At 38.6% G+C, this 14,728-nt stretch overlaps 1 protein-coding gene across 1 annotated transcript; it reads right to left on the reverse strand.

The window, feature by feature from the left end:
• Positions 1–905: 905 nt before the first annotated feature.
• On the reverse strand, positions 906–9,651 carry LOC127843180 (uncharacterized). The gene is made up of 2 exons (XM_052373044.1): positions 9,332–9,651; positions 906–1,177 (listed from the first exon to the last, which is right to left on the reverse strand). The coding sequence occupies exons 1-2, from the start codon at positions 9,564–9,566 to the stop codon at positions 1,071–1,073; spliced, it is 342 nt and encodes a 113-aa protein (XP_052229004.1). The 5' UTR covers positions 9,567–9,651; the 3' UTR covers positions 906–1,070.
• Between the last annotated feature and the right edge of the window lie 5,077 nt (positions 9,652–14,728).

Below are 14,728 nucleotides of genomic sequence, written 5' to 3' on the forward strand. Positions count from 1 at the left end.
CCCAGATTATCGGACCGTACGGCCCAGATTTGCGGACCATACGGCCCAGATTTGCGAAGCATACGGATCATGTCTTCATTAATATTTATTTCGTGTTCCTTCAATTTTGTATGAACCAATTTAAGAAAATATTAAAATTGTAGTATTTCATGTTCATTAAAGCATGTTTTATATTATTTCAACGTGTAAGGATTATCGGACTAAACGGCCCAGATTTGCGGACCATACGGCCCAGATTTGGGAAGCATACGGACCATATTTTTATAAATATTTCTTTCGTGTTCCTTCAATATTGTATGAATAAATTTAAGAAAATATTAAAATTGTAGTATTTCATGTTCATTCAAGCATGTAAGGACACAAATATGGATACCTTTGTAAATTCCTTTATTGTTTGTTATAATATCGACATCCAAAATACACATCAATTTCAGACACACATTTATATAGAATACTTCTAAACAAACACACATTGTGGCGTCCGTCAGGATGGGTTTATTGGGTTTTTGTGTGAGTTATATTCGTACAACAAGACTGGTGGCAGTTGAAATATATATTTACACGTCTGCTCACTCTTTCGAGCACCGGGTGGTAGGTTTGGGTCGTTTAATTCCTCCAACACACAACGGACAATGACGAGTGCACTCTCAACCACGTCACCTCGAGCTGCCGCTTGATATGTAATTGAAAGCGAAACACATACTAGCAACTATTAAAAATGATTGAACATTTTATTTAATTCTGTAATTAAAAGCGGAACACATAATAATAAAGAGTTCGATTAGTTTTAAGTCCTGTATACTTTCGACGTTGAACTAATAAAATAAAAATGTTTGGACATTTTATGACAGATAAATTAAATATAATTACCTCTTTCGCGTTCTGAACAACAGTGAGAAGGCCGGGATTTGCTGGGTGACTGTGCCCCCGTGATCCTTTCACAAACGCATACCCAGTTTGCTTGATGACCGCCGGACAACCAGTTCCCTTTCCTCGGACGCTACATCGCCACTCCGTCACACCAGAGACCAGGGTTCTCTACAACACAAACGCATAGCCTTCACTGGATACTAGCTTCCGCGAACCTTTCTTGGAACCACCATCCACCACAGTGTATGTAGGTGCTCATGTACCCGGTAGGTGTACGACATCGTGGACGGTTTCATCGTTGAGGTCACTGAAAGAAATCATATTTGATTACTATATATAAATTAATATGAATAATACCAAATTAGTTTAATCAAATAACAAATAAGTATGCGATATATACTATAAATTGAAAATGCATATATAATGCGGGCTTGTATAAGCTTTATTGCGGAATAAATGCTGTTGTTGTTATATAGAACTAAAGTGTAAAGTAGAACAATTGTAATTGTTGTTATAATAAGAAGTAAAACATAGGAATGTTGTTGTTATTTGTATAGAACAACAAATATTTGTATTTGTTTGATCTATTATTGTATATTATAGTTATGATAACTTTTTAATTTGTCCACCCAATTAATTTATTCAATTAACAAATGAGTAAGTGATATATGTATATATATATATCATATATGACTGTAGTGATACATTATAATGTATTGCTATAAATAATATTTTATGCATACATAAAAAAATTTATGTGATTGTTCGCCTTCTAGTCTAATTATAGAGATTAATCACGTGACCGATCTAACCAATAATAATCTATCCCAGCCACGCTATGTTATTAACCAATCGGCTTAAGTTATAAGACCACGTGAGCCCTTTGGCCAATCAATATTGATATTGGCCATTATGCGCTCGGATTTTCTACTTGCAGCTGCTAATACAATAAATTGAGATTATTTTCAATATTTACGCGTCTTAGCGGTTATTTCATAGTTACTCTTTATACCATACGACGCATTATCACTTCGTTTTTACAATGGATTACATTTCATTTGGCGGCGACCATTACTTTTTGTGTTAATTTGGGATAAAGGTGACAACCTTTGTTAGCTGATATTCAGTACAACGAAGTCTCGGAAAGAAGTCTCCCGTGACGAGATCCAAGATGGCGGCGCCCATACCGAAGAGGATTCTGGTATTCGGGCACTCTTTCGTGAGCAGGTTGAAGGACTTCATTCGTTATGATTCGTCACTCCGGTACGATTTGGGTCTCGCGGGTTGTCCGTTTATCCAATACTCGGGTTTTCCCGGTGCCACGGTTGATCGTCTTCACAGCAAGTTACAAGAAATCTTGGATTTTAATCCGGACATAGTGATTCTGGTAATAGGGACTAATGATCTTTATCAACCACATCAATCACCACTTTCCGTGGCTTCGGCAATTCGCGATCTAGTGGACACGATTCTTTATGTTGATGGAATATCTCAAGTTATAGTCTTGCAAACACTTCATCGACACTTACCTACCTGTCAAACACGTTACCCAGTGGATCCTCAATGGTTCAACACCAGAGTTGATGAAATGAACAGGCTACTCATTCAATGGCTCAATTCTTCACCCAATGGGCGAACCTACCTGTGGCGTCTGAAGGGGTTCTGGTCACCTGACTGTATACTTTCGAACTTTGCGGAGGATGGTTGTCACCTTTCATCTCGTGGCCTGCTTCGTTTCTTCAACAACATCCGAGCTGCAGTGGTCGCCGCCTTGAATCAGTCAATCTGATTCAGTATAGATACGTATTCTTATATTTTGTATATATTGTGCCTGATTTCAATACAGGTTTCTATCTAGTCTACCTGATTAAGATATCAGCTTAAGAGTCCAAGTAGGACTATATTTATAACTGTGTAATATTTTGACAGTTTATTAATTACATGTAGTTCTGACTACTCAGATATTTTCTATATATCCTTACTGATGTTAGCTACCAGCACAAGCTTTCATTGCTATCCACTTATGGCTCAGTTAAGTTAACTGTTATATTGGATATTTATGTTATAATAGTTATATTTAACTTAGCTGTCAGGCCGGGCTTATATTATAGTTCTCTACGCAGGACCTATTATGCCCATTATAAATTAACAGCTCAGGCCAGGCTTATGTTTCAATATTTTGTCTGACGTTACTCAGCAATTGTCTGATATTGATGATAAATGGCCCTCCTCGCGGGATCTCTTTTGCCTGGTCTGAAACTGATTTTACAGTTCTCTACACAGAACTATGTTGCCTGATTTTAGTCATTGGTTCAGCAAGGCTTATTTATTTTCAATATTTTTGCCTGATATTCTACGCAATTCAGGCTGATATTGATGTTATATTCCTCTACGCAGGAATTGCCTGATATTCTACGCAATTCAGGCTGATATTTATGTTATATTCCTCTACGCAGGAATTGCCTGATATTCTACGCAATTCAGGCTTTTATTAATGTTATATTCCTCTACGCAGGAACTATTTGCCTTGGCTGATACTAATGTCAAGTTCCCTACGAAGGAACTATTTTACCTGAGCTCAGTTTCAAGTCAGTCCATGGTTATTTTGGTTAATACTATAGCTTATATAGTCAGACTGACAGGTTCATTATGTTTTCCAGATGAAACGTGGGGGAAAACGTAGCAGGACGGCTACATTGAGCGCCTGTCCCTGCTGCGATGGGTCTACAGCCACCCCCAAGCCTTCTAAAAGGTCAAAATCGTCGGCGCCTAATGAGGAGCCGGCCCCGGTCACAGTTGAAGAGCTCGCCATTCCCGACGCACCGAGCAGACGGCTGGTTAGTGCTACCACATCCATGGTTCCCTCCCCTGCTGGTCAAATCCAAAATCAACACTTCTCAGAGGTTCGGCAGGACACGTCAACTGTCCATCAGCCACTTCCCCTTCCACTCCCATTGGGACGTCCAGGCCTAAATGCGGAACCGGCCATGCCTCTAGTGGATTATGACAGCGACTCCTCGGGATCATCGGATGAGGACCATGCCCTGACTTTTCATCAGGCTGTTCGTTCACATGGGGCGGACCTTCTTCAAGGTACGGGCATGTTGTATGCTGAACCGATCAGTACCCCAATTATCAGCCAAGTTAAAAAGTCGGTGTGCAAAGACATCTGGAAAAACAAATATGTGGACTTGGCCCTTCTCCTACCATCGGCAATGTCTGGCCAGGCCACCCAATATACCCTACAAATGGATAGAAACGCACAAATATCCATAACACCTAAATCAAGCTCAAGGAAGATAACCAACATTGAGCTCTGGACAACCGCTTTCCTCCGCTTTATAGCGGTTTACACGTTAAAGTTCCCAGCAGAGACTCAAGCTCTGCTAAAATATGCAGAGATCGTTAGAGACCTTGCAACCCGTCGTCCGGGCTTAGCATTTTCGTATTACGACAACCATTTCAGAATCCTACGGGAAACTATTCCACTTCCATGGGACCGACTCCATACGGAGTTTTGGCTCATGGCAAGCACGTTGGCCCCCTCCATCCCCTCTTTTCGTCCCCAAAGACCCACCCCAAAACCATCGTCGCCCGTCAAAAGATTCCTTGACAAAACCTGCTTCCATTATAACAGACGCTCCCTCTGCCACGTCCCTTCTTGCCCACACCCCCATGTCTGCGGCTTTTGCAGGGGTTCACACCCAGCTTACGAATGCTCCTTCTTCTCAAAGGAACACGCTGCCAGAGCCCCCTCCACCCCCAAACCCGCTGCACAGCATAAACAAGCCAAATAAAACAGCTGTGGTTACCCCAATTTACATTCATAAACTCTCCCAATTTCTGTCAGGTTACCAATGGGCTAACTATTTGATAGAAGGTTTTACTTCCGGTTTCAAATTAGGTTATTTAGGTCCTCGGGTTTCAGCTTCAGCCTCTAACCTTACATCATGCAAACAACACCCTGATATTGTCCGTCAAAAACTTAACGAAGAACTTCAAGCCGGTAGGGTTAAGGGTCCTTTCTCATCCCCTCCCCTTGGCAATTTTCGAGTAAGTCCCATTGGCGTGGTTCCTAAAAAATCTCCTGGTCAGTTCCGGTTAATACACCACCTCAGTTATCCTCCAGGTCAATCCATTAATGATTATATTGAGCCCGAACTAGCTTCAGTTTCATATTGCTCTTTCGACGACGCCGTAGCCCTCCTTTTGAGTATTGGCCCTGGGGCTCTTTTCAGCAAAACAGACATTGATTCGGCTTTCAGGTTAATCCCAATCCACCCTTCTGACCATCACTTACTAGGTATACAATTTGAAGATAATTTCTTTTACGATACTTGTCTCCCAATGGGAGCCTCGTCTTCTTGTGCCATTTTTGAACGTTTCAGTTCCGCCTTGCAATTTATTTCGGTCACACATTTACACATCCCACATATGGTTCACATTCTAGATGACTTCTTATTCATGGGTCCAGTTAACTCTCCTATATGTCAAAGAAGTTTAGACAATTTCTTAAGATTTTGTGCCCAAATTGGTGTGCCCATCAAATCAGATAAAACTGTCACGGCTACTCCTATCATTACATTTATGGGTCTTGAATTAGACTCAATCCTTATGGAAGCACGTCTTCCTGCAGACAAGTTAATAAAAGCCAGGACACTTTTAAGCTCTTTCGTTAAGTCACGTAAGGTCACCCTTAAAGAACTGCAATCCCTTTTGGGTCTTTTAAATTTCTGCTGCCAAGTCATAGTTCCCGGTCGCGGTTTCTTGCGCAGACTCATAGATTTGACACTGAATGTCTCCAAACCTCACCATCACATTACGCTAAACAAGGAAAGCCGCAAGGACCTACGCGCTTGGCACTTATTCCTTGAACATTTTAATGGGAAACAAGTACTCACTGAACAACGTTGGCTCACGTCCGATACTTTGCATCTTCATACAGATGCATCTGGAGCTTTAGGTTTCGGAGCTATTTTTGAGTCACACTGGTTTTCAGGTACCTGGCCAGAAGCTTGGTTGGCTTATGACATAACTTTTAAGGAAATTTTTCCAATTTCTCTTTCATTGGAAATCTGGGGTCAACAACTTAGAAATAAGTGTATCGTTTTACACACTGACAATGAAGCCGCGGTTCACATTATTAATTAACAGACATGCCGAGTCCCTGTCATTATGTCACTAGTCCGCCGTATCATTTTAGCCAGTATGAAATATAATATCCTTTTGCACGCACAACACATCCCGGGAAAATACAATTTATTACCTGACCTCCTTTCTCGTTTACAGATCGCCAAATTCAAGGAAAGGGCTCCCCTCATGGACCAGCTTCCAACAACCATTCCAGAGTACCTGTTCATAATTTGAATCAAACAGTTTACAATTTATTAAACAGATCCCTTGCTCCTTCCACAAAAGCCAGCTATAAAAATGCTTTTCTCCAATACCAACGCTTTCATTTGGCTCATTATCCTACGCTGCAATGCTTACCCATTTCATCTGAACGCTTGGCACAATTTATCGCGTACTGTCACAATCAAAATTTTCGGGCTAACACTATTTCTACATACGTTTCCGCTCTTGGTTACATTCATAAATTATACAATATGGTCAACCCCACGGAATCCTTCGTGATAAAAAAGTTATTGTACAGTATCCGCCGCATGTCAACTGCGGATAAACGCCTGCCTTTCACTGTGGCCAACATCCAAACTTTACTGGCTGCCCTCCATTCCCACATACTGGACCATTACAACCGGGTCCTTTTAAAGGCCATGTTTCTTACTGCCTTTTTTGGCCTTTTCCGGGTAGGGGAACTTTCCATTTCCGAAAACGGTCACCAAAATACCGTGTTGCGCAAGGACCTCACTTTCATGTACACAAATGCCAATGTTTCATCGGCAGTAATAAATGTTCGTAATTACAAACACTCACAAGGTCAAACTACCGCTGTTCCACTTGCCCTTCAATCTGACAAACAGCTATGCCCTGTTCGTGCATTAGTAAGATACCTACGGCTATGCCCTACGCAAACAGGCCCCCTTTTCCAATTTCGTAATGGGAATCCTGTCACCACTGCTTTCTTTAGGTCAAATCTTCGAACATGTGTTGTGGCTTCTGATCTAAATCCACAATTTTACACATCCCACTCTTTTCGCATCGGAGGTGCTACTCACGCCCATTCCCATAAAATGCCTGCCTCCCAACTCCAACGTTTGGGACGTTGGCGATCAAACGCATATGTTAAGTACATTCGATCTACACCATTACCCCTTTAATACCCCCAACTTATCAGACACTGACTGTGTAGGCGGCAGCTTTTGATTACATTATGGAGGGGAACCATACGTGCTTTGCATCTCTAGCCAGTTCATTTTTATTTTCATTCAAGAATATGGACTCTACGTCTTGGAAGTTTTCGTTTTGTTACCTGACAGTTTAAGGCTGCAGGTATTTATGTGTTTTTCAATTTTTTTTCCTTATGTACATAATTTATGTAACATTTGCTGTATCAATTATATTTTATGTTTTTGTATTGTCTTGACGGTTTAAAAACCACAGCCTCATCGCTTTCCTGCATGATTGCTTACATTTGCATCTAACAGTTGTTTGGGTCACTGTGCAAGCGTAGTAGCACTACGTCTTGCAAGTTTCTCTTGAGTTAACCTGACAGTTTTAGGCTGCACATAATTTTTAATATTTTCTTTTCTTGTGTACATAATTTATTTAAAATTTAATGTATTAATTTTCCTTGTTTTGTTTGACGGTTAAGGCCGCAGCCTTCCACAGGAGGGCTTACATTTGCATCCCTACATGGTTTATGTCACTGTACATTTTACCATAGATTTATGTTCACTGTTCAGTTTAGGGTTATACGTAAATTATACCCTTTTTACAGTGCCCGCAGTTTTTAGTTTATGCCAATGTCTGCTGTATAGTTTTCTTTAGTTGTCTGACAGTTTAAGGCTGCAGCAACAAAGTTACATGTTTCACATGTTTTACTTAACATGTTCAGTTTTCCTTTTTTTTGTATTTTGGTTTTCACTTGTTTTGTTTCGTGTTTTATATTATGATTTAGATTTGACCTTCATGTACAGATCTCATCATTTATCCATTGTTCAATCCGTGACATTTTTGTGTGTTTTTCCAGTCGTACTTTGTCTATTTTATTAGCAATTTACATTGTGCAATTGTTAAACCTGCTGGTTATTTCTCTAGTCTGTGTTCAATTTTAATAACCATCCCTGCATAATACTTCAAAATGGCAATGTCTACTATTTTACACATATTTTAGACTTCACCTTAAATTATTTTTGCCCTAGGCAATCCATTAATCTTCATCATGCTTTTTTACTATTATTTTATGCAGCTTACATGCAATTTTCGATTTATTCTCAGTAAGTGTCCAGGCCACACGGCTGTTCACTTAACCATACAGTCTACAATTTGTTTTTGACGGTTTAAAGCCACTACATATACCTTTAGGGGTAGCTCCCCCCTTTCTATATGAGGTCCTCTCCCGTACTCCATGGGCGGCGGGGTTACCTTTCAGGTTCCCCTTGTGGCGGGTTTTTACCGCCCATTATGCCATTCAGTAAAATATGTTTTCTGTTCTTTAGTTATTTTATGGCATTTTAAAATAAATGCCCTTTTTCAATCAATCATTGTCTTTGTTATTTCCTTCGTGGCATACGAGTCCGTCCGGTCTATGACCTTTTCTTTACCACTAGGACAATACATAAATAATATTTTATGCATACATAAAAAAATTTATGTGATTGTTCGCCTTCTAGTCTAATTATAGAGATTAATCACGTGACCGATCTAACCAATAATAATCTATCCCAGCCACGCTATGTTATTAACCAATCGGCTTAAGTTATAAGACCACGTGAGCCCTTTGGCCAATCAATATTGATATTGGCCATTATGCGCTCGGATTTTCTACTTGCAGCTGCTAATACAATAAATTGAGATTATTTTCAATACCCACCGCCACCCCTTCTCCGCCTAGAACGGAATTGTTTGTTTTTTATGTGAATTTTTTATGTAGTATTTTCATTTTGTCTCATAATACCTTCAAAGTGCCTTTATGAAAATGTGTTTTTATGATATGTTCTCTTGCTACATGTCTTTATGACAATGGGTTTTTACGATATGTTCGTTTGCTACATGTCTTTTTATTACTGTTCTTATATAGCTTTATGGGCGTGGTTTACCGCCCATTATGTTTTGGCGGGCGGTAATGCCATTCAGTAAAATATGTTTTCTGTTCTTTAGTTATTTTATGGCATTTTAAAATAAATGCCCTTTTTCAATCAATCATTGTCTTTGTTATTTCCTTCGTGGCATACGAGTCCGTCCGGTCTATGACCTTTTCTTTACCACTAGGACAATACATAATATGATTTAAAACATAGGAATAGCATTAATGTTATGAATTTTTAATCGGCCAACTTACGTCTCATCTTCTTTTTAGACTTCATGGAACGCTCAGGGCGACTAACGTCAAACATTGACGTTGAGTGATCTGCTCCCACCGCGTCCATAGTATCCCCACTTCCTGATTCTTCGTGCAACAACCGAGCAGCCTGTGTTGCTTCAATGCCCGTCGGTGCATCAGGCACCCGCAGTACGTGGACGACTTTATCTACATCCATGTCATCATCAGAGGTATCGTAGTGACGACACCTCATACATACGAAACGCAGTTCATCCTGATTTCGAACCGCTTCGTCATATACCCGGTACCTCCTCCGATATCCCGGTGTTTCCACATCGGATATGATGCCACCGTTGGCACTTGTCACATGTGACCGCTCTTGAGTTGGAGTAAATTCTCCTGAAGCAAATCAAACATGGAGGCGCGGGCATTTTTTTCGAATATGGTACCATACTATGCCCATACTTGATATTTATATTGTCTTCAATAATAACGATTGTCACACTTTACCTTTAAATAGTAATTAAAGACGTGCTCACTCTATTAGCATTAGTGTAATTATCAACATCAATCAATATTTATGTTATAAATAGCGCACCAGATGTGCAAACATAAGCCGTTGTTGTCTACAATTATAACGATTATCACACTTTACCTTTAATTGGTACTTACAGACGTGTTAATCCATTAGGGTATATTATCAATTACTGTAATAGATAAGATCAATTAGTATGTGTCATAAATAAGGCGTATCCAATATACAAACGTACGAGTCACTTATTCGAGTGTCATACCCCTATTGCAATTATAATATATTTCATCACGCGGCATGTATTAAATTTAATAATTATGTTATAAATTTTTATTACCGTTTTCACCACGCGGCATGTATTAAATTTAATAATTATGTTATACATTTTTATTACCGTTTTCACCACGCGGCATGTATTAAATTTAATAATTATGTTATACATTTTTATTGCCGTTTTAACCACGCGGCATGTTTTAAATTTAATAAGCATTAATTTACAACTTTATTAAAATATATTCTGTCGATTAAAGTGAATGTTTGCGTGATGTGTACTGCTTACATAAATAGTTGATGACAACATTAAAATGAATTTAAAATCTGAGAGAAATAATAGCTATTTCATTTCGTGTTATTTATTTTCAAAAGCGAAACACATACTAGCATGTGTTTATTTTTTAACATATTCATAGTACAATGGTAGCACAGTATTGTAGTGTATTCGTGTTTTAGAATAATGTACATTCACGATTTCGACATTGTTAAATCACGCGTAACGAGACTGCCGAGATAACGCGAGATTTAGGGTTCGGGGGGGGGGGGTTCTGCCAGTATTCGCTCTACATGACACATCTTACCTATCCGCTATATTGACTTTATAAATAGAATAAAAGCGATAAATTGCCGATTTATTACTAATAAAAACAATCATTATTTCTATTATAACGTTCAACGACCATCTGCTCAATAATAGTTCAGTACCATTGTAATTAACGGCGCCGTAATTAACTGCTGACAAAAATAACAAAATCATACCTTAATTACTGTACTGTGTGCAGAAACCTGTCAGAAATTAAAGCAACCCTTTACTTTTATAATTTTTGAGTGCAAGTACATTTAAACCCACCAACATATTAAAAAATAAACATTTTTTTATTATATTAGCTCATTTTTCTAAATTTTCTGAAATAAAAACCAATTGGTATTTGCACATTTCAGTGCAAATAAGACTACTTTATTGTTAAATATGTTTGATTTGTAAATTGTATAATAATCTATATATTTTTATTAGTTATGATGCAAGCCTAACTTGTTGTGCTTTTACAATACATAAAAATCAAATTGTTGACAACTATAATATTATTTAAGATCATTATTAAGCAAAAGTAAGTCCCCAATTCCAAGCTTACCCTGGCCAGATAAACCGGTAGAGTGCTGATCTCTTACTCACTCATGGGTTGGTAAGTTTAAGCCTCAACTCGGGTTCATCGCTTAGAAATAATTACACCTTAGGCTACCCCGTCTGTAACCAAAATTGCAGTTGAGGGTCACCGTCATACATGTATCAAATACAATATATGTGCTTATGTTAACATTTCCAGAAGATTCAACCACTGAGCAGGATTACTAAGTTAACCCATTTTATTAATGAAAAAAATTAAATATACTATTAGATGTATCCAAAAAGACAAACCAACTAGTACCTACTAGTACTATCATAAGGAACATCATCCATTAACCATCTATACTTCAAGGTCTTTTGGCTCTGCTACATCAACAGGAATTAGCGTTTGGTTAATGTTTTCTGTGTTAATCATAGGGATTACAATTTATAATATTTCATCCCAACAACAAAATCTTTACAATGAAAGTAAACATTTTACAGTCAGGTTTTACTTCTATAAGGTTAAAAACTAAATAGTGAATCAGTTTTTGAGATGAGCTTGTACCAAACACACACACAAGCTCCTGCACATACACACACTTTAAAGAGCAAGTTTTTGGAGTGTCACAGTTATTGCTTGTTGGAATGTCTCAGACTAACCAGCATATACAAGCAGTCTTCACTTTAGCATTTTTAAACAACTAGCGGCAGCCCGAATCTGTATGCATTAAATTTAATAGAACAGATTAAAATACCCACTAGCCCGACTATATGAATCTGGAAATTTTAATAGCCCAAATTTAATACACATCACCAGAGACGTAGATAACATGTTATCTACGTCTCTGATATCACTAGCCCCGGGCTGTCTGGCTAGGGGTAAGCGTCAAGACTGTAAAAGCAATAATAATTCTTCAAACATTGATACTTGTCTTGCTTTGAACAAATCTGCCATGACGGGTAGTTAATTGGGATAGCCCAACACACAACCAGTTAAGGATGACTGCGATGCAGGTGAAAGTTTCACCCATATGGATATTTAGCCAATGGATATTTGACAAGGGACACTTATTTTAATTCGAAGTAAATGTTTTCTTAGCAGTGTTAATTTTCAGGTCAACACATCACATGTTATGTTAAATGATTACATGACAACATTGGATGTGTAGCAACTTAAACCAACATCCATTTTATTATATTTCTGAATGTGTAGGATATTTTTTAATGTAAGGGTATGAAGAAGACACACATCTAAAGTATCTTTATTTTATTTTTTTCAAAGAACATAGTTATGTAACTGTGATGATGTATTATATTAATTGCAAGAGTTAATAAAATTCCACTCCAGGTGTAGAAGTCTTGAGCTTGATGCAGAATGAGATACAGTATCCCAGTTTCTGTTGACACTGTGATATTCCTGAAAAAAAAAGGTTTTTATAAGTTATAACAATAAACCATTCAATAACATATCAAGACAGCAAAGTTATCTGTTTTAAAATAATTGTTCTTTTTAAAGAAAAGTATTTTACCAAATGTCATCAAACTTCTAATTTGCCCAAATTTAACAAATAAGATATTTTTCCATTCCCCACCCGCTTTTGGCATGTTTCGTTTTTACCTACTGTTGTGCCGGTGCCCGGTCTACAAAATGCGCACATACCTCCTGATTGGGAACCAGCGACAAATCGGTAAAGTGCATGCTGGGTAGCACGAGTTTGTACGGTCTCTTGTGCACGGGACGTTGATGGGAGTAGATGTGTTTATGTGCCTATGTCCCAATGTGAGTATTGTGTGAGGAATTGTGAGCCTGTATATTGTATATGGTATTGTATTGTATATGTGTGTCTGTAACTGTGAGCCTGTAACTGTGAACCTGTGCGTGTAACCCTGAGTACGTTAGTAGTTCCAGGGGGTTAAGCCTGTGTATGTTAGCCAGTGTCTAGCTGTGAGCCTGTTTGTGTTGTATTATATTGTATTTATGTGTGTTCAACACGTCTTTACCTGGAAGGTCATTCCCAGAAGATATAAGTGAGTCTGTGACTGTGCATGTGAGTCTGTGAGTTGCCTGTGATTGTGTCAATGACACGCATTTGCCTGGAAGTGTATTCCCAGAAGTATATGTGTACGTAAGCCGGTGACTGTGTGTTTAAGTACGTATTTGCCTGGAGGTGTATTCCTAGAAGTACATGTATAGTGCCATTTCGTGACGTGGACGAGCCGACGAGTTCCCTCGAAGACGACGAGGACGTTTGGTGCCATCCTGACGAGGATTCCAGTCGATGCCAACGTGAGTATTGTATTTAGTGCCGTTGCAAGTAATTACTGGTGTTGTTGTAAACGAACCCCACAAAGAGCTAACCGTAAAAACACTACAATGGCGCCCAACGTGGGGCAAAGTGAAAATTGTGTTTAACGGTTAGGCTAGTTGCAAAATCAATCGGCATCACATAATTTATTTTCAATCGACGAATCAAATTTAATTTGAAGTGTATAGAAACTGTTCGTTTCATAAAACGTGATTTCTGTTGTTAACTTGTTGAACTCAGTGTTCGTCTATTTTAAGAAGTGTGTAACAAACAGACGTCATCGTAGTTGGCATTCGCCGGCCATGTTATCAGTTGGTGAAATATTTCTTAAAAAACGTGATTTTCCAATGCTGTTTGTTACAGTTTAATTGCTTGTGTAATCAACGGATGGCCACGTGTTTTTTTTTGTATTGGCAATTTTCCCGTGATTAGTTGGCGCGTATTCTGTGCGCAGCAGTTCATGAAAAAACGTGTTTGGTTGACTGCTGTATATAGCAGTGTAAATTGCTGATGTATCGGTAACTGAAGTCCGAGGAAATAGAAGTTTACGGGCACGAATTTTGTCCTTGGCAATTCTATTTATAGCAGTGTTATTGCGAATGTAAACTGGGTCCCGGGAAATTAGTGCTTAACGTCAAGTTAAAGCGACGTGTTTCTTACTTTCAGTTTTTATTGATTATTGATAGCAACAACAGTGATAGCGATTTTGTTAATTTGTTATTGTTGGGCAATTAAGTTTTAATTGTCTACCAGTAGATACAAAAGTTTTTATTTCAGAATTTCTCGGCCCATTTATTTTAGGTTGTTTATTAATTTAACTTTTTCATATTTACTTGTAAAGTTCTAAATTAACAATGGATATGGGAAGTGGATATACCCCACCATTTTTACCGGTAGCCCCCAGAAAAATTCGAGTGAACTACGACACTCCCACTAGATTATGCAATATTCTGGGGGTGGGCAGACAACTGGCACAGGCCATTGTTTTGATACGGGAAAATACGGGAAATTTGTTACCAGATACTTTAGAGGCAATTATAGGGCGGCCGCTGACCTTTGGTGACATGACCGAGTTGGATTTTAGTACTTACCCCGCATTATTTAGAGAAGCCCTAGGGTATGGGGATGGGGCGGAACATGTTGGGGAGGTGGAATGGGGCGGTCAATCGCAAATAGGCCCATTGACCCACACGAAA

The sequence above is a fragment of the Dreissena polymorpha genome, chromosome 8, assembly GCF_020536995.1.
Source record: "Dreissena polymorpha isolate Duluth1 chromosome 8, UMN_Dpol_1.0, whole genome shotgun sequence".
In the NCBI taxonomy this organism is placed as follows: Eukaryota; Metazoa; Mollusca; class Bivalvia; order Myida; family Dreissenidae; genus Dreissena; species Dreissena polymorpha.